The 21347-nt window shown below is 35.4% G+C and overlaps 2 protein-coding genes across 2 annotated transcripts; both read right to left on the reverse strand.

The window, feature by feature from the left end:
* Positions 1 to 15413: 15413 nt before the first annotated feature.
* On the reverse strand, positions 15414 to 15936 carry LOC148299288 (uncharacterized). The gene is given in 1 exon segment (XM_088276230.1): positions 15414 to 15936. A coding segment is annotated over 1 exon segment (498 nt). The 5' UTR covers position 15936; the 3' UTR covers positions 15414 to 15437.
* Positions 15937 to 15960: 24 nt separating this feature from the next.
* On the reverse strand, positions 15961 to 16473 carry LOC148299289 (uncharacterized; the record flags this gene model as incomplete). Its single annotated transcript, XM_088276231.1, is given in 1 exon segment — positions 15961 to 16473. A coding segment is annotated over 1 exon segment (513 nt), but the record flags the coding sequence as incomplete, so codon positions are not given.
* Positions 16474 to 21347: the final 4874 nt, after the last annotated feature.

The raw sequence follows: 21347 nt of genomic DNA on the forward strand, positions 1-21347 counted from the left end.
TTTATTAAATTTGGCTCTCCCTGTGGAATAATGAGATGATAGATGGTATGATAGATGGTATGATATGAGGGATGATATGATGGTATGATAAGATGACACCATAAATCAAAGAATTTACTGCTAATTTTTATGAAGTCCAAGATTGCTTTGCTTCACAATTTGAGCAATGATTACTGTAGTGTCATCTAGTTTCCCACCTACGAACTGCAGACCTTGCTATTTCGCTCTCCTTGCAAACGGACTCATAAACATCTAATCTTTTCCTCTTTTGATCGCCAATTCCGCCAACTACTTCACCAAATTATCAAACACCCCGGCTTCATCACCTTTCCCTTCTTTCTTGGACTCAGCAGTCTTCTTAACAAACTCCAGAACTTCCATATAGTCCAAGTTATCATATAGCCCATCACTCCCCACAACAATGATATCATTCTATTGAAGGGTTAACTCCCCACAAATCGAATCCTAAGGAGTATCTCCACCATTTTATGGCAATGCCAATTGAAATGGGAAATTGAAAGCATGTTGTTGTTATTGGCTTTGGAAGATTTGCATATATTGCCGTTTTCCGGTTCTGCCCTGGTTTGTGACTTCTGTGTATTTGCGGATAACCATGAAAGTACCATCTATATTGGAATTAAATTCAAAGTACCACCAATGTAGCAGAATCTCAGTTTATTTTTATGCGATAAAGTGAGGACTTACATTGTTGCAGAGCCTACGTGTTTGTTGGCTGTATATGCCTTCTTTATAACTTATAGGGGATTGTTCATGTATTTGAATGGATTGGTATCTTCGTCTGCTTCTTTTGCCCTATATTATTTATGTTCTGTACATTTGGCATAGAAATCTGGAATATTTGCTTGGGTCGATTCCTCTTTAATTCCATCCTCCAACTCCATCGGCAATTACTAGCATCTTACTCGAATTGTAATAAGCATCTTCCCCTCCACGATGAGCTTTATCAGGATGAGGAATCATATGCGATCTTTAATATTCAGCATAGTTACACATATCTAAAAGCAAAGCTCTAATTCGCATCATTCGCACCTCCCACATCCTCACGCAACTAACAAGTAATCCAAATCAGAAGAATCCCAACAATTGCAACACGACCAATTGGTAACATTGAAATAAAAGTTATACGTTTAAAAAACATAATCCTTACTTTAATTATTTGATTATTATGATTATTCTGATGATTTAAACATATTAATTTATATTCTATTTCTATGAACTTAGTTGCTCCTTCAAAGACCGACCTGAACATAAAACTAGATAATGAATTCTACTGCATGCCACTATAGCTTGCAATGAGGTACTATCGGTCATGGGTTTGTCCGATTCGAATTGGAGAGCATAACTCGATCTACTATAAGTATTTAGAAGGAGAGGCTGAAATCGAGTATTATAATGGCAATAGATATAAAGGGTCGCTTGTTCGTGGGTTTTATGAGGGTATTGGAGAGATCTTTTGGAAGTAAACTGAGGTGCGATATACTGGCACATTCAAGAAGAATAAAATTTAAGGTGAAGGGGAATTTTTGTACCCTGATGGAAGCTACTATCATGGCGAGGTTAAAAATGGGTTCAGACATGGACATGGGGAATTTCATAATTGTCCGAATTAAAGTTCGTAGTAAAATTATATATACACTGGAGAGTGGTTTGAAGGAAAAAAAAATGGCTTTGGCAAGCTTTTCTACCCCAAGCTTAACTCCTCCTATGTTGGGAACTTTGTCTATGACTTAAAGCATGGGACTGGCAAACTGATCTATCCCTCAGGAAATCACTATTAAGGCCATTTTGCATAAAACTAAAAACACGGAGAAGGGACAATGACTTGGCTCTCAAATGGTCAAATAAAATAAAAATACATAGGGAATTGGGAAAATAATTCCCCAAATGGCTTTGGGGAGTATTGGTACGAAAACCAAATCGAGTTCAAAATAATTAAAAATCTCTACAAAGGAACATGGAAAAATGGGAAACGAGAAGGATACGGCGTGTTCTATTACGGAAATGGATGCCGATACGAGGGTCGCTTCTTATAAGATGAAAGAAACGGACTCAGCTTCATTCTTGACGAAAGTGGCAAAGTAAGTATCGTAGAGTATAATTACGGAAAAGCAATAACCCTGAAACATAAATAAAATAAGCCTCCCCATAATGGCTAAACAAAATAATCCTCCAAAATATCCAACAACTCCGAAATACATGACAAGAAGCCGACCAAGCTTAAGCATAAGCTATCCAAAGTCTCTGTTCATGAACATACATAAGCAACAAAAGTAACATTCTCGAATAGTCCGTCATAAAACCAGTATCGAAACTACATCGATTTCACGTATTCCACTCTGCAGTATAAGTTCTCATAAACTTTCTATAACCTGCTTTTAAGGTTGAATAGCAGTCTCCACCATCTTTATCGGAATGTGTTGGCATCTTCGAGTTTATAGGGTCGCTCTTTTTATACTGGAATGTTGATGGAGAATTATTGGAGGCTTTTGAAAGATGCGCGGATCATTGGACCAAATGTAAAAAATCCATTTTATTTTAGAGTCAGAATAATGCGATTGTGTCATTAGCAGAGATCAACAGACTTTTTCGAGAAGGAAAACAGAGCTATTTCGATATTAGAAATCGTCCATCTTCTGATATCTTCGATACCATATCGGTAGCTCGAGCTGTATTAGACAAACTAGAATACCATGAATTCGAATGGGCCAGTTTTATGAACCAATTCAAAGAAATATAGTTAAACACATAAACAACAAACAGCACCAATAACATAAAAATTCCTCATTTCTAATCAAAGGACATCCATGATCCAGAACAAGTCATTTTATTTAGACATTTTGTTTGTCTCATTGTTCATACTGCTTATATCTCCTCAAATAAGCCATCTGACGAATCGATTCTGAAACTCCAAATTTAAAGTCTGGTCAATTCCTTAGAACAATATTTTGAGAATCCTCATCTTTATGGCAATTCGCTAAATAATTCACGCATACACCAACATCAAAAATCATAATGCAAACTATTGCAGTACAACTCAACACAGATATCTATTGCAACTTCAAAACTTATTGTTCCAATTTGGGCATAACAAATCAACAAAAGAGTAATCCAAAAATTATTGGAAAATACTGGGATCACCATCCAAAGTGACTTCACAGCAACCGTCAGACAAATATACTCTATCCTGGAGCAAGCAAAGATCTTGAAAGATATGAGTGATAAGCTGTCCTTCATTTAGAAAATGTAGAAATGTCTCAACATGAAAAGTATGATGAATCGGATTGCCAACATCACTAAGAAATAGTTTAGAAATATGCTGATTAATGCATCCGAGTAACAGCAGCAGAGATAGAAATAAAATGACTCTAAATTGTCATCATTTCTGTAGGAAAGTGAAGATCCAACACCACAACGTATTTAATTCTCCGAGAAGAAAGGCTAATAGTAACAATAAGCCTATGAGACTCCCCGATGGACTCACAGCATATAATAGATATTAAAAATATCGCCATATTTCACAATGCTAATGAACTACGAACTCATCCCAAAGTAAATAAACTAAATTCTTTATTATAACATCACTCACTTGTTTACAGCACCCATCCTCAACTCTGAGTAGTAATTTATCAAGAACTACAATCTTATAGTTTAATAAGATATACTCCCCATAATCTGCAATAGCAACGGACTCGAATCAAATAATAATACTAAACAGGGAAGACCAACGGGTTTTTTGCTGAAATAGAAATCGATCCCCACAAAGAAAGATCATATGAAAATTAAATTGATTCAAGAGTTCGAGGAGAATGTCGCAAGGGAGATCGAATGTAAAATTAAAGAGGAGCAAGAAAGGAATTAATAGAGAGAAAGGCGGAATATGGAGAAATAGGATATTGATGCTGAATAACTATTAAGTGATGTGTGATATATGTGATATAGTGTGATATTGTGGGATATTGTGTGATATTGTGTGATATTGTAAATATAGTGAGTGCTTATATGCTTTATACATTTACTCAATACTTTACTCACATCCTTGACGACATAATATGACCGAAATACATTACAACAAACTATAGTATCGATCCATATCTATCTATCATCGACTAAGATAGTTTTCTTTGTTCTTGCTTGCAATCTTAGACCTCAGAATTTAATCCTGATTAATTTCATGATCATCATAAATAGCACTATGTCCGACTTCTTTGTTCAAATCAACATCTTTGATTTATCTCTGAATTGCCATGTTTCTTTGGGTGTTTTTAATGGTCTTGCTCATTTGAAAGATCTGTAGCCCGTATCGAAAGATTATGATAACAATCAGGACGATATCCTCAGTTTACACAAACTCTTCTTTCAGTTTGTTCTATTCTTCGTCATTGGAAGTGAAGAGCAAGAAAAAGAATAGAATTGCAAAAAGCATAAAAACCACACAATCGATTTTATTGTTTCTAGATGACCAAATCCTACCCTAAGAAATCCATCTGATGACAAGTCTATGACATATTGGAATTATTACAAATCGACGGCCATGCATACCAACAGAAAGAACTCCATCAACAGTACATAAGCTGATCTGAAATTATTTTCTGTAATCATTGCGATGACAATGATGACCACTGACCACATTAGTTGAAAGATTTGGAAGAAGAGGTATGAGCGTCGTGTTCGGAAGTTTGTTAAATAGTATTTGAACTAAGTGAAAGAGAATGCCATTGTGAGGGGAGATTTCTGTTTTATTTTATATTCTGTGATTATTATAGATTATTAACAATTTATGGAGATGTGCTGAATGCTGATGTGATAGTATAATAATGTGGGTAGAGATATGTGTATGTTAGTAGCGAATATACTGTTCAGCAGAATCGAAGTAAATAAGTATATAAGATAGATGAGAATAGTGAATAGTTGCAATCATTTAGGATCCTTTTCACTTATAAGCAAAATTATCAATCGAATGCAAATGTAGATATTTAACGCATTTGGTCTGTCTTCCGGGTTCTTTTAGCAACAGATAGCTCCTAAACGCATAATCGCTTCATAAACACTGATATCGAGCCCATTCTTCGCTTCATTGTTGTCAAAAAAATTAAAGACTATTTTTCCGAACGCGTATACATCATAATAAGGAGAAGTCTCAAACTCATAACGGTTATACAGATTCTTTACTGCTGTCGGTAGTTCAGAGTAATGCAGATTATAGAACTTTGTTGTCATCACTAAAGTAGTATAATATAAGGGTTACAGTTTTTGTTGAGGCCCACCCTTGAACCAAGATAATTGTTTGAAAAGTAGGCCGATCCGAAATCAATGACCTTGGGTTGGAATTTTGTGGATAATAGAATATTTTCAGGTTTCAAGTCCCTATGCAGAATTTTCTTTTTGCTGAAAACGCAGAGAGCTTCTGCAAACATTTCCAATGTCAGTAATCTATTCTTTACACTTGCTATTTGTAAAGTAAAGTCATTTTTATGGTAATCAGAAAACAACATGAATTCCTTATGCTCCTAAATATTCTTCTTGATCTCGAAAGTATAAAAAGAGTTAATGGCTTCACATTTTTATTCACGAAGGGCTGTTAGAATTGTGAACTAATTCAAAAATATATCTCTTTGGTGTGGGAGGAATTACTTAGTGACTAAAAGTGAGTTCATTTCGATGCATTCGCCCTGTGAAGGCTGTTTGGATGGATCAAGCCGATATATGTTCTAAAGAAATGATAGTTTATTCAGTTTCTTATTCACATCGCTATAAATGCTACCAATAACTGAGACCTTGTAATGGGCCTCGATAAGACTGATCGATGATGTTGCGCCTTACTTGAATTTCCCCTATCTTTTTTCAGTTTGCAATATTTTCAATACCCGAAAAATAGGCTGACAGGCTTCACTTTTGTTTTTTATTCTCTGCAAAACTTTCTTCTGCAGCGTGACATATTCTTCCTCAAAGCTTTAATCGCTGCTATTTTTTTTATCAATCTTCATTAATTATACTTTCGTCTTATTGATCCTCTATCTTCTTTACAACTCCATCATTATGTGCAAGTTGTTAATTTTTTATATAATTTTCAGAGTTCTGTCTGATTCATTCTTATTGGGATTCACGAAAAATTCAGTCGCAATTTTCGATTAAATTTTCAGAAATTATTTTTATATGGCGCCGATAAACGAATTAGTCTCTTCATTGGCTATTTTAATGCATTTTAGTGTTATGCACTTAACATTTTCTTCGAATGACATTGTGAATAGCTTGCAGATATCCACGTTTATTTGGTTTATTTTGTGGAGGAGATGCTATTCTGTTATTTTTTGCGAAATTATTTGCTAGCGGAAGCATAAAGTGAATTGAAGACTGATCTCCCCGAAATTCAATTCGACTCTTGCTTAAAGGGTATATTGGAATTCTGCAATTTTACGGTTCATTGAGCAAAAATGGAAACTGCTTGCACTTTTTTTTGTGGGCCTCATTTCCATTTCGGTGAACAGCTTCTTTAATTACCATTATGCTTCTTTTGTTTTATTTATCATTGCCGATTTGATAATGACAGCTAATTTATATAAATATATATGCTTACTCAACTATTCGACAAACAAAGCAAAATAAATATATATCGAACTGCACATCCCATTGGCATTCGACTCAGGGAAATATATGCAATTTTTTCTATAAGAATTATATTACTTTTGATTACTTTGTTTGTTTGTTGGTTACTCTAATAGGAACTATTTTAAATTAAATTACACACAAAATAAAGTAAGGCCATTCAAATATGAAGAAATATTTTATAAACGAAAGAATTAACATTCTGAAAATATTATCAATAATTTTCCTTATTCGCAATAAATAAAAATTCAATAAGGAACTGTGAATTATTCATTTTATTATTCTAACAAATTATCCTGAAATCAAAATCCTTTGAATAATTTTTCATACTATCCTCGATCGGCTTCTGATTTCTCCCCTTTATCATCGTAAACTGGCTTCTACGAAATAAACTACTTATCAAATCCTTACATCCAATCTTCACCCTCGACTTTTGGTTTGAAGGGTGTTTTCAACTATGATTATGAGCATAATTACTTATTTCTTGAGCATTTTCTCACGATCGAGATCCTGGAACCATGGATGTGCAAGAATTTAGTTGGCTTATCCTTTGGCTCCTAATCTCATCTTTGCATCTCGGTTCAACATTTTTACAATGAAGTCCTTTGCCTCATCAGTCACTTTAGTTTTATCTGAAAACCTAAATTCTCCTTACTTTATGCGCCGATACATTTCCTTCTGAGAGTTATGGTAAAAGGGTGGTAACCCAAACATCATTTCATAAGTCAAAATCCCAAGAGACCACCAATCAGCTGCTTTATCATAGCCTTTGCCTTAAAGAACCTCAGGAGCTAGATATTCAGGAGTCCCACAAAATGTCTGAGCAAGTTCTCCATCTCTGATTATCTTGGCCATTCCGAAATCAGTCAAACAAACGTTCCCATGTTCATCCATCAGCACATTCTACAGCTTTAAATCCCTATAAATGAAATCTTTATCATGAAGATGCCCAATCCCTAAGACTATTTGCATTACATAGAATTTTGCTTGCTTTTCGCTAAATTTCTTTGCATTCGCTAAATGCTGGAAAAGCTCACCACCTTTCATGAACTGCATGATAAAGTATAATTTCTGAGGAGTTTGAAAGGCGTAGACCAAGTTGACCAAATACGGGTGATTTACATGCTAAAGTATAATCTTTTCTGTTTTCGTATGCTCGAGTTGTTCCTTCTTCACAATATCGTCTTTGAAGATAGATTTCATCGCGAAAAGTTACTTAGTATTCTTCTTTTCAACAAGCAAGACAGTTCCAAATGCTCCCTTACCCAACACCACCTTAGGGATGAAGTCATTGATTGTAACTTCCTCTTAAAAGTTCTTAGCGAAGAGTGTTCTGGTGGTCTTCCTCACAATCTCCTTCTCTTATTCTTGTCCGTTGATGTATTACTTGTAAGTTTCATCATCATGGAGTACATATTTGCCCTTAATATCCTTGGATCCAATCTTCTTCTTTTCCTCCTTGGTGGTCGCATAGAAGACTAAACTCAATTAATCTCTGTAATAAATAGGCAGTTTCTATTTAGTGAGTTTGAGCACAGTTTTCAGCACATAGTAGATAATTCTATCTCTTTGATCTGAAGAGGCATACCGGTAATCATATTCAGATGGCACATGCAGAATAAACTAAGTGCCAATCCGACTGAAACTAATCCCCTTAATCTTCTCAGCATCGATCTTTCTCTTGATTTCAGTGCCTTTGCAATTATAAACTGCCATATTGGTAATTAACAGATTTCTCTCCTGCTTCTTCTTATAGTCATTGAACTTGAAGATTGGGCACGACATATACACACATTCTACATATAAGGACACTCTTACAGCCATTTCTGAACTATTTGACAATCTATTTTTCACTGGCATAGTTCAGGAGATCGTACTTATCCTGCATCTTCACACTTACGAAATATAGAGATATATTTATATTTATGATATTGTCGATATTATAGGGGTATCTCTCTTATGTGAAGGGTAGCATAAGAATAATCACACAACAGTATCAAATATAACTGTATAAACGCGTAACAGTAACACATACACACAAACGAACATAAGCAATTGAATATCCTCAAGCACTGTTTTTATCTGTTATGGTTTCCATATTCTCGCAGTTATCCTTTTGCTTTACTATGTTCTTATTTGAATTCACAGGTTTGTAGGAGGCACTTACTGTGATTAGTTCCCGATATGCTAACATATTCTGCTTGAGAGTGGTGATCGAGAATTAATGACTGCTCTCCAATTTGCTAAAAGTAAGTCCAGCAATCCCATTCATCGCCCCAATTATGATCAAAGCCCGAATCATTTTGAACATACAAAACTGATAGTTTGTATTCATGCTCTTATCCTGTATAATATCCTTGATGAAGTGTTGACTCTATTTTAGTATCTGGGGGTAGATCGATTGTTTTGCATTGAGATCCGAATGTATTTCTAAGTACTTAGTTTTCATGATGTTCTTGATCATGCCATGAATATTTTATAAGATGCTCTCGTACTATTTTCGTTGTTTTTATTACTTTTTTGGGCGTTCTATAATTTGGGGATTGGAATATTTTAGTTCACATAGTTTTATGTAGCATTAAATATAAAGGAGAGTGCATATCTTTTCCCATCTTATCTTTGATTTCTCTAAATATTTGCTGCACCAAAATCCGACCAAAGCCACTTCTTAAGTCAATTTATAGAGGATCACTAAATTTTATATTGTTTCTTTATTGGGGTTCTAAATGTTTATGGATTGTAATTGCAGTTCTTATTGGGGTTGTTAGTTTGTTGATTGTGATGGAGTTTGTTGGGAATTAGTATGCAGATTATTTTAGTAATGAGTTTCAGAATGAGTTTTAGGTTAATGTTAATGCTAATACCGAGATTGTGGATTAACACCAAAGATATTTTTAGGTTAAAGTATCGAAGTCTTCTCCAATTGCTAAACCAAAACACTCCTCCTCTTCTAATCAAACTCCTTCTAAGAATTCCTCCCACAATTAACCTCATTCAAACTCTTTTTAGATTAAATCTACAACATCCAGATACTGTTATTGTACTTCTTATTCTTATTCTTATTCTTACTTTCTCTTTGATATTTGTTATCGGACTAACACCCTAACTTCTTAATCAAGCGGCTTATAGGTTTATTACAGGACACATCTGCTTTACTCTAAATATTCTACTTACATATTTCAGGATAGTTATTATTAAATTTGGACTTCACAGATAGTTCGTTAAATGATTGAAAACCAAGGTTATTGGAATTGATCATCGAACCAATGTATAAGTTGTTAATTTCTATGCTCTTTTCTTATTGATGCTACTCTGCTTTTTTGAGCCAGAAATCTTAGTAGTTTAGGATGATCCTTGAAAGACTGGTCATACTGTCTGATTGGTTGTGATGATTGCTGGGGTTAGTGACAGATGCGGATGGTTTATTGTGGTGTATTTTGCAGGCTGTTGAAGGTTATTTAGGGGGTGCTGTTATCTCAAAGGGAAGTAAGGAACCCTCCATTAATTCTTCTTCGATATTATATTGCTAATTGCGATAATGTATATCCTCGAAAAGCAGTTTATCTCAGATATTACAAATAACCGACGACCATTCAAATAGCGGAAATAATCGACAACAATTAAATAACCGATACTTATTATTTCTAATAACAATAATCACACTGATTTGCCGCAATACCAACTAACATACATACATTTCAACATAAATAGTTGATTGAAGCCCATAGCTTATTCCTATTCATATGCTATATTATTTATTATTGATGATGTGTGGCATGCATTTATTATTTATTGATTTATTTGCAAAAGTGAGAAGGCCATCATCATAATTTAAATCATCACTTATATACAAATAAACAAACAAAGAAACATTAAACAATGGAGTTGAATCAAGCACAAACAAATTTATAAAAACTAAATCTAAGCTATATCCGGCTTATTAAGCTGTTTCTTTAGGGTAAAATATCGAGCCATTCTTCAAGACTCGAATAGTTTATTGCTACGCCATCGCCATCTCCGATGCAGGCTTATGATTTGTTGGAGAAGATATTTGTGGAGGGTTCCAATCGGATCAATTAGTCGAATTAGTCAAGAGAATATACGGTAGGGCTTAAAAGGGCGATCTCGCAGTTTGATGAAAGAAATGAGAGGGCTCATGTTGAGAATGTGAGCCAAAAGAATATGCACACTCATAGTAGCAACAACAATAACAATATAAATAATGGAAACGGTATCGAGATCACAAACAGCAACAACTAAAGTGGAAGCAATCACAGCATTCACACTGCTTCCTCAAACAGCAAAATAAATAGCAAGCATAACATCAATGAGACTGTTCCGAGCATAAGTGGCGAAAGTAGCCAGCAATCCCGTCGCAAACAGCTACGGCTTTAAAATTTACGTAAAGTAACAAATAAGCTGACCTAAATGTTTTCTAAAAATCAGATCAAAGCAGAGAAATATGAGGAAAAAGAGTATAGCAGCTATGGGAATTTTGGGACTAAAAGTGCCAATCTTAATGCCTATGGAATCAGCAGTAACAACGGTTAAAACAAATACGCGAAGGCTGTAGAAATTCCAACTAAAAGATATTGAAAAGTTGCAATAATAAGTAGCAATTTATTTGATAACCCTTAATTTACTATGAATATAGTATCACTTTAATTCTTATACAATGATCATCATATTGAAAGCAGACCTCTAACCTCTCCGATACTTCTCTGCCTTTTCAGCTTTTACAGCTACCCTTGCACATCCTGATACCGACCACTAATTCTCTTATTAAACTACATGCAATCTGCACAGCCTGCTTCCTCCTCGCATTTATTGCAGTAATCTGCAATACAAATTTTAATGCAAAATCCTCGGAATCTATCTGAGATCTAAGATGTGGTCAATTTCACAAAGTACCAATCACCGGCCTCCAAAAGTATCACAGTCTGCCCATACTAAAGACCCTTAGTATTGAACCCAATCACAAACTACTCCTCGTGCACAAGTTTCTCATATGATTTTATAATGATCTTCACATCCCCTGAAACCAAACACGGACGATGCAAAAACTTCGTTGATGGCTTTTTGGACCAATATTTCTCACCAATGCCAGTTTTAAGTGGCTTCTTCAGTTACAAGTAATAAGGTATCAACTATTCCTAAATATTGTGTCGATAGACCACCTCGAAGCCATTATGTCGAAACTCGTTGAAAACCTCGAAAACAGGAATAAATGGTTAAGTTTATTCGTCCAGTGATTATTCCTGCAGGTTATTGTGGATGTGGGTGACTGGCTTTATAAATTGGAGGCTTTCGATTAGTTTTATTGGCGGTTGTTTGATGTTACAATTTCTGTAGATTTATAAGAATTCTTGAAGTAGGTTCTATTTGTTTGTTAGGGAGAGCAGTTTATACGCTTCGGTTAGCTCTGTTGCTTTATTAAACTTTTATGTTAATAAACTGGAATAACACTGTATGACAAACCGACAAAATTGCGCAGCTTCACTCCCAAAAACCATAAAAACAACCGAATTAGCAGAATTCGCTCGTAAATATGCATCCATTGCTGACAATATTTTAATTGTTTCTGTTAGAGAGTAAGGTATATTTCTCCATTTGAAGTTCGTACCACAAAATGATAGTTTATTCAGCATCTATACTTTGATGGTGGTTAGATTAAAAAAATGTAGATATTTACTATGCCTCGATTTCAACTATGCACATAAATCTGCGAGTAAGTTAGTTTAATTTTATGTTGTCAATTGCAATGATCTTGGCTGCATGGAATAATTGATGGAATCTTCACTATCTTTGAGTTATTGCATTAGTTTTTAATTGAGAGTTAGGATTGAGATTCTGGGGGTAATGTACTTTAGGATTTAGTGCATCGTTTTTGTTGTTACTGTTACTATTATTAACTGTTACAATAATACGATATTATAATCAATTAAATTGTCATAAGATTGGATGTAGTAACTATGCAATATAATATAGTATATGATAGAACAATGTAATGCAGAATGCAGTATAGGGTAGATAAAGATGCATAATTTCCAAAACCAATAAAAAAATAAAGAAGTCTGAACCAACAATAACAATTATGAACAAAATTAAAATTGAAACATGGTAGTTCGACACTATAACTCCATCATTACATTATTTTATCTTTCTTCGTTCACTTACTGCATAAATAATACATCTACAGATATATAGATTTATGATCGAAACATAGGAGATCAACAGTTTGATATATAGGTATATATGCATATAGGTATATAGGTATATACAGATAGATAGTAACACAAATAAATAATAAATAAAAATTGCATCCAAAATGAAAAACCTAAACAGAGAACAATAAAACAGCACGGCCATCCAAACCGAAAAGAAAAGATCTCCTCTTGCTAAGACAATCAAAACAAATATGAAGCTATAGTCCCCAACTCTTCATGAACAGAAAACATTGCTCTGTTAGATCACCAGAATAAGAGGTCAGTAGAAGTTGTTATACCTGAAGCAAGCTAAACTCAAGAAGTATAGTGATCAGCAGATTGTTGAGAATTATCCATTTTGTAAGCTTGAGATGTTTAGCTTCAATGCTGAGGGTTTGAAGGAGAATGGGATTGTGTTTCGGGATGAGGTTGGATTGCATTGGGTGGAATCTGTTGCCGAGGATGCAGGCTATCATTGTCATGCACCAGGGCCAACACATGATCATCATGCGCCAGGGCCTACCCACGATCACCACAGTCATAAGAAATAGTAAAAAAACTTATTAAATGGATGGGGGATTTCGATCTTAAACGACGGCAAGATATTCGAAGGAGTGTACCATGACAGTTATCCTTGTGGTCTGGGGTACGAACTTCTCACAAATGGAAATACCTATATCGGAGCATTCAAGTAAGGAGCAAAATCAGGAAAGGGAACATACTACTGGTTTACCACTCAATAAATGTATACAGGAGAGTGGCTTGGAGGACTACCACATGGTTCAGGAAAGTATTTGAGTGGCAATGATTTCTATGATGGAGCATTCTGCAATGGAATGAAATATGGGAATGGAGAGTAAATATTTCAAAATGGTGATAAGTATGTAGGAGAGTACATTAATGGGGTTGCTGATGGTTATGGGGAGTATTTTTGGAGTGATGGAAGTATCTACAAAGGAGATTTTAAGCATGGAGTCAGACATGGTTATGGTATTTGGGAAGATCAGAACTGTCTGGAGTTATTTTCAGGATGCTATCGAATGGATAAGAAAGAAGGTTTTGGAGTCTACTAATGGGTAGGTAAACAAGTTTATAAAGGCCAATTTAAAGATGACTATAGAGAGGGCTATGGAAGGCTTTATCAAATAAACCGTAAATTTGCAACCGATATGCCCTAAGATTCGTTAAAATCTGAATAAAAAATGGCGTATTCAGGAATGTGGTATCGAGGCAAACAAAAAAGTGAACTTGCAATAGACTAAGATGCCATGAAACAACTCGACAGCTTCATCAACGAGAAGAAACTTGGCCCTCAGCATAAAAAACACAGGATTGGACATAAAAATTGTATACCTACCACACATTTTTGATAGTCTCTTCATTCATATCAAATCAATATATCCTTTCGATTTTTGTATTAAATAGATGTTCTGTATTATGCACTATGTAGGTTTAAATCCGAATTTGCATGCTTGGTTATGTAGTTCGTAGGTACACAAGACATGATGGCATTAGCATTTGGCGTTCCAGTATTATAATACGATGAAGTAATGATGATATGATTATTTATTTGTTTGTTTATGTAACAGACTGTTTGAATCATTGTTTGTTTTTGCCATACTTTTACTTGAAATATCTTCGCATTTCGATGTTGGCAATGCCTCCGAACCCATATGCAGGCAGAAATCTCATCATTCTTAGGAGCAGACTGTTAAAATAAATGCCTTTTAAATGAATCATCCGTTCTTTGAATGTCGAATTCGGTGAATTATAACAATCGAGGCCCACTAAATGCAGGGGTGTTCCAACAAACTGAACCAACATTGGTGAAGCGAGTTGCGCGATTTTTTCAGCATTTCTATCAGCAATTTTAAATTTTTATGTGATGATCTCCGCTAAAATTGGGGGTATTGTGAATGCTGAGGCCATTGCGACGATATCTCTCAATAAGAAGAGCCCAAATGACGACATTGGAAAATTGGTCTTAGGGCCTTTTCCGAAATGTTGGGCCAGAGCTTTATCTTTAATTAAGCTCGCTGAAGTATTCACCAAGAAAGAGACAGTTAACTTTATAAGTGCTGGGTCCGCACCTTAAAGAACAATATGGTCAGCCAAATTAGAGGAGGAATAGGTCAGGGCATAAACAAAGAACACCCATTTGAACTAGTAGGTGCTCATAAACACATGAGGCTTCATAAATAGTTTCTTCAACCCCTAACCAACTCCCCCCCACAACGATTTAGTTCCATTAGCATTCTCAATGACAGCCTTATCTACAATTGTATTGAGTGGGGAGACAAAGAATCCTGCGAGAACGCCTGCAATAGTCTCACATACCAATGGGATCGATCTGTAATATTCGAGCTTATTGCTGGCTTTTGTCGCAGAAGAGTCAGGGCTTTCAGGCATTAGATATATTTAATCAATAAGTTTAAATTTAAAGGCTCTTCAGATTTAAACACGATCGGATCAGATTAGATCTGCATCTGTATATGAATCTGAAGCCGTTAAATAAATATTGACGAGATGTTATTGTGAAAACGAGGATTAAACTAATATTCATAATGACTTGACGAGATTATGATAATGATATCAGTTTGGTATAGCTCAGAGTCCTGAGACTTTATGAATATGCTTGGTTAAGTCTAACATTCTGTTTGAGTATCCCCATTCGTTGTCGTACCATGAGACCAACTTATGGAAGTTCTTGTTCAAGGAGAGGCCCGCATGAACATCGAAGACTGAGGAATGGGGGTCATGTAGCAAATCTGAGGAGACTATTTAGTCAGTCACATAGCCCAAAACATTCTTTAGAGGACCTTCTGAGGCTTTATGGATGGCTTGACATATTTCGTCATAACTCACAGCTTTTTGGGTCTTCAAAGTGAAATCAACAACTGAGACATTTATCGTTGGCACTCTGAATGACATTCCTGTAACCTTTCCATTGAGACTGGGAATGACTTTACCTAAAGCTTTGGCTGCTCCTGTTGAGTATGGCACAATATTGCAACCAGTTGCTCGACCTCCTCTGTAACTCGCTCCAGGTTTCACAGCCTGATCAACCACAGCTTGAGAAGCAGTTGCAGCATGAACAGTTGTCATTAATCCTAAATTTATTGGCATGTGTACCTTCTTCGATGACAAAGTTATCATGAATTACTTTGGCCAATGGGGCTAGGCAGTTTGTTGTGCATGAGGCATTTGAAACAACAGATAAGTCAGATTTGTATTCTTCGTGGTTTACTCCGAACACAAATAGAGGAGTGCTATCTTTAGGAGGAGCTGATATCACAACCTTCTTTGCGCCACCCTTCAAATGGCTTTTTGCAGTTTCTGTTGTTAGAAACTTTCCGGTGCATTCCATCACTGATGAAATTCCATGTTCTCCCCAAGGAATTTTGGAAGGATCAGTCTCTGAGTAAAGTCTAATTTATTTTCCGTTGACAAGGACTCCCTTTTCTGACTTCTCCACTTTGAATGGGAACCTGAGATGTGCTGAATCATAGGTCAGAAAATATCTCAAGTCTTCAGGTCTCATCGAAGGATCATTGACAGCAGAAACTGTCAATCCTTTAGGATTCTCGAAAGATGCTCTCAGAATGAGCCGTCCAATGCGGCCAAGTCCATTAATTCCAATCATTTACTTTTCCCTTTAAATATCTTTAGATAAAATCTTATAAGTTCAAAACGAGCGTAACATTTCAAAGATAATTCGATGAGTGACGTGTATCATATTGTAAAAGCCAGTTCATATTATTATTCAAGGGCCTGTGACTTATCATTGAAACTTAATAACCTTATATAGGATTTTATAGGCCAATAAATAAATGATTGTTTATAGATTTTTTTGATCTTTCGATTGAGCAACACAGACTTCAGATTCTTTTTTGCTTAGGGATATCTTTCATACTTTTTCCTTCGATTAGATATTTTTTGTCTTCTTATTTTGGTTACATTTGTAAACTTAAGCCTCGTCGCTCCTTTTCGTGATCGAAAACGCCAGAAACTCGTTGTTATTGATCATTTCTTTAGATCTTCTCATTCTTTGAGTTCTCTAACATTTACTTTCGAAGCATTTACATTTACTACTCTGTCTCCATTCTTGCCATTTTCTCTTCTTCAGTTTTCGACTAATCAAAATAAATACTTTATTTGTCGGATTTCAGTTTTTTCATATTTCGAATAGCTTTCATTCGTTTTTTTATTTGTTAAATTCTTCTGGTTACTTGTAACTCTTATAAAGCCATCTCAGTCATTTCATAAAAATGGTCTCTTTCGTTGAGTCTTGCTCTGACCTCTGGGGGATTGTAAGAGAAATATTTTTATGTTCGATTCACGAAGTTTGTCATGCCTAAAACATTTAGTATATCATAAACTCTTCTTTTTATGTTTTATCGTTTATTTTAAAGAACTTAAAACGATGTTTATTTAGGAAGTATGCTTTTTGCCTCCTCAAAAAGAGTATCGGCTATGGTTTTATATGTGCCTTTTTGTTATGCTGCAAGGACTCTCAAACAGTTTTTGGTATAAAATTTTAATCCTTTCCCTTTATCTCTTTTTTGTCCTTTCTTTGGGATATACTTATAATTTTTGGTTTTGTAGACTGTTGGCTTGGGCCCTGATTTCAAGTTTATTCTCAATGGAATAAACTTCCGAAAAGAGTTAATATACTTCACTTAAAATGGTTTATAAGCTTTGCTCTTCCTCGACCAAGTTTTCTTCTTCTACTTTAATGACTAACCTGGACTGTCAATCATTGGCTTGCCTTATATTTCCTCTAACTTTTATTTCGGGTGAGTCATAAACTAATCCTCTTTCGGTATTGCCTATTCAAATAATTCTACCTTCCTTTCTGAGAATTAAAAAAATGGCAGACAGAATCTCAGATCATATTATCTTTCTTCATATTTTACAAGATACTTTTGTTGACTATCCGAGTGACCAGATTTGCTATGCTCGCTAATCGGCGCCTACAACTCAAGCATAAAGTAAGGAGTATTCATTTCTAGAGCATTAAATGGGGTAATTTATGAATCATCCAACAGTTTATCAAACAAAAGTTGCAAGGAAGAGTCTAAATCCTGCATTTACTTGTTTGGCTACTCTTCCTCCTTCACAACAAACCTATAAATAATTAAGGATAGATCAGTACTTCTTTTCAATTGAATTCCAACAATTTGAAATAGAAATTGACATATCATTCAATTAGTTGTCAAAGCCCTAAAAGACTTCTGCAAGCTTACGGCCATCTTCTCTTTGGTTCGAGTTCTACATATCCATCATGTTCATCAGGTTATGGAAACTGTGTATACTGCCAGAATTGGAGTCGGTTCCATCTGACTCGAACATTCGATTGCAAATAAATATGGCATATCTTAAAATTTATCCATTTATACTGAGGGATTTCGAGAGGGATGTTACGATTATATTCAATTTGTTTGTTCGTTTGTTCGTTCATTTGTTTGTTTGGTTTGTCTGTTTTATTATGTGATAGTGATGCGAATGTTACAATGTTGCAATACAATAATTGGACAGCCTTAAGTTCAAAAATGCAGATTATTTCGAACAATACAGTCCAAAGTGAAAAAAAACACTCATAAACAATAATAGTAAGCTATAATAGTAAGCAACAATAGCAATAAAGTGCGGCATAATAAATTAATTATAACTGAGTTATCTGAACAATTATAATCCGAACTATCATATAACTATCAAATCTTTACATATTCATTGTACGACCTTGCGTACAGGATCCACAAAGCTGGCCCAAGTTTCCCTTTTGGTTGGCAATTAACCCTTATATATAATTAATTGACCCTTATATCAGCTCCCGCATACAGTAATGCCAATCTTAATCTCATTTCTGCAGAGGGGAAAACTCTTGAGGGCATCTAAAAGAATTATATTTTTATGCAATTGCTTTGATTTTAAGAGCGCTTTGTTCGAAACTTACGCATTCTTGATTTGATTAGTATCATTTTGTTATTTTGTTAATCCACAAACTGACATTATTTGGACTCTTGTCTGTCTGGAGAAGTTATTTACTGCTATCCATGCTCCTTTCATACTCAAGCCAATTAAAGAGCATAAGCTCATACTCTTAGCCCGGTATATATCGATTCCGAATGGGCTGACCCAATAGATGTTCCTGCAGGGGTGTTCTTTTAAGGGGCGTTCCTCGATATTCCCAAAAGTGAATAAGCACAATTTTCATAGATCACATATGCAATACCAATACTTGTATGAGCATAGAAAGTATCTTGCCCTTACAGACATAAATTTTTAATTGTAAATAACAGCAAGAGTCGGAGGTATGCCATACTAATACTAATACAAGACTATCCTCATATCTTTCTATCCATATCTCTAATATCTCTCAATACTATCTCTAGCTCTGTAATATAAACTGATATAAATAACCTGAGATTTGTTGCATCATACATATACAATGACATATGCAGTTTTATTTTTATTCATTGATGTAGTAACAAATGTAGCAAAAGCTGGGATAGATAAGCCTAAAAAATACAGTCACAATCAAGGTCGATTGTCAACTCAATGAAGAAATCATTGTGAAGAATTTTGGCATTCTTGTTGATTGTCTCAAAGCTATGAACTTGAAGCATGTCTAGTATGATCGGAAGTTTACAGACAACTAAAACAAACTTCGGGATCTTGCTTAGTACTATCAAGGTAATTTGGGTAATGACAAGGCTAACACTTTCAACAAGGTCAGTAACAACAACAAAAATGGCAATGGCAATACTAGCAACAACGGCAACAATGACAACAATGACAACAATGACAATGACAAAACTGACACCCACAACAACAACAACAGTAACAACATTTCCGACATCAACACCCTGAAATAACTATTGAAAAAACTCGACAGCCGCCTATAAAAGAATGAAACAAACACAATGGACAACATCAAGGACATAAACTTACTCAACAAATAAGTCCAAAACCTCCAAGATCAAATTAACAAACTAAACAACGATCTTACAAATAACCTCAAAACCAGCACATAAAACCTATAAGGCAACACCTCCTCCAATAAGAACAAGAACACAAACAAGATCGATCACTAGAATATAAACTCAATGAACAACGAGCTCAACAAATGTACAGAACAGATTAACAAGATCAATGGAGAGTTAGAACATCTCAAATCACAAGTAAACAATATCGATCATCGAGTGGTCATACTATAAACCAATACCAATATCCATGCGAATAACTCCAAGCTTGATTAGGGCAAACAATAGCCTGTCTCGTCATCTGACAATAATTACAATAATAATAATAATATCAATGATAAGAATCTGTTGAACTAGCTCATGAATAAGATCACGTCTATGCAGAGGAAGGTCACGGAGATTAATCAAGATACGCAATTGAACACTGAGGAAATTAAAGGGCTGAACCAGGGATATGAGGAGTTGGAGGAATAGCAGAGGAAGATCAAGGAGGAACTCGAGGAGTTAAGGAGGATAAGTAACAACAACAACAACAACAGCAACAACAACAACAACAATAACAGTAACAATAATAGCTAGGATCTGCTCAGGAAAATGCAGAAAGACCTTGACTCCCTACACAGAGAACTCGACAAACTCAACAACTAAAGACTCTAATCAAAGACAAGCCTCGATGATGAAGGACATTCAGGGGTGAAGAGATTAGAGAAGGGTTCCTACACCCAAACTCGTTTTAGCAAGGAAGACGACAACAAGTTAGCGGGCATCTACTCTCGGCTCGAGTATCTCTAGAAGATGCTAGGCAGTAGGAAATCAATCGACGATGACTCCAGGAGCAATATCGACACCAACAACAAACTGCCGCTAATTAAAAGACCACAACGCAAAGATAGAGAATCTACTGGATACGAGAAGTCCTCGGTCAAGAAGGATATGGCTGAAATCAAGAACGATCTGCAGAATTGGTTGAGTAGCTACCTCGCCAGCAACAAGACTAAAGACAACATGGAAGAACTCGAGTTGCGCATCCAAGAGATGAGGAGTCTGTTAGGCAAGAAGGCAGATCAAGAAGGAATGCGCAAGGGACTAACCTTCCTCGAAAATAAGATCAACCAGGTACAATCATATTTTACACTCATAGCTTTATCTGTTCCTGACTGAGCCCGATGGCGAAGATGCAATGATTGTCCGAAAGGGATTCAATTGTCTTAGCTGCTCGAAGAATGTGGAGAAATTGAAGGGCAAGCTGGGTCCACATATCAATTGGAATAACATGACAGCCACAAATTACTCACCACCGAAGGTCGGTTACTCTAAGAACATGCAGGATAATGATGATGACTTATGAGCATTAAATGCAGAAATATTATATACTATCTGCCTATTATGTGATAACTTATCTATTAAATTAATACAATTTACTCTTATTTGGTATTCAGATCCTTTTTGTACTCTTATTTGATACTCTGTTCTGGGGTTGGGGTTGGGGTTGGGGTTGGGGTTGGGGTTGGGGTTGGGGTTGGGGTTGGGA

The sequence above is a fragment of the Brachycentrus maculatus genome, unplaced genomic scaffold (genome assembly GCF_059751285.1).
Source record: "Brachycentrus maculatus isolate JH-2025_06_01 unplaced genomic scaffold, ASM5975128v1 h1tg001209l, whole genome shotgun sequence".
NCBI classification, from domain to species: domain Eukaryota; kingdom Metazoa; phylum Arthropoda; class Insecta; order Trichoptera; family Brachycentridae; genus Brachycentrus; species Brachycentrus maculatus.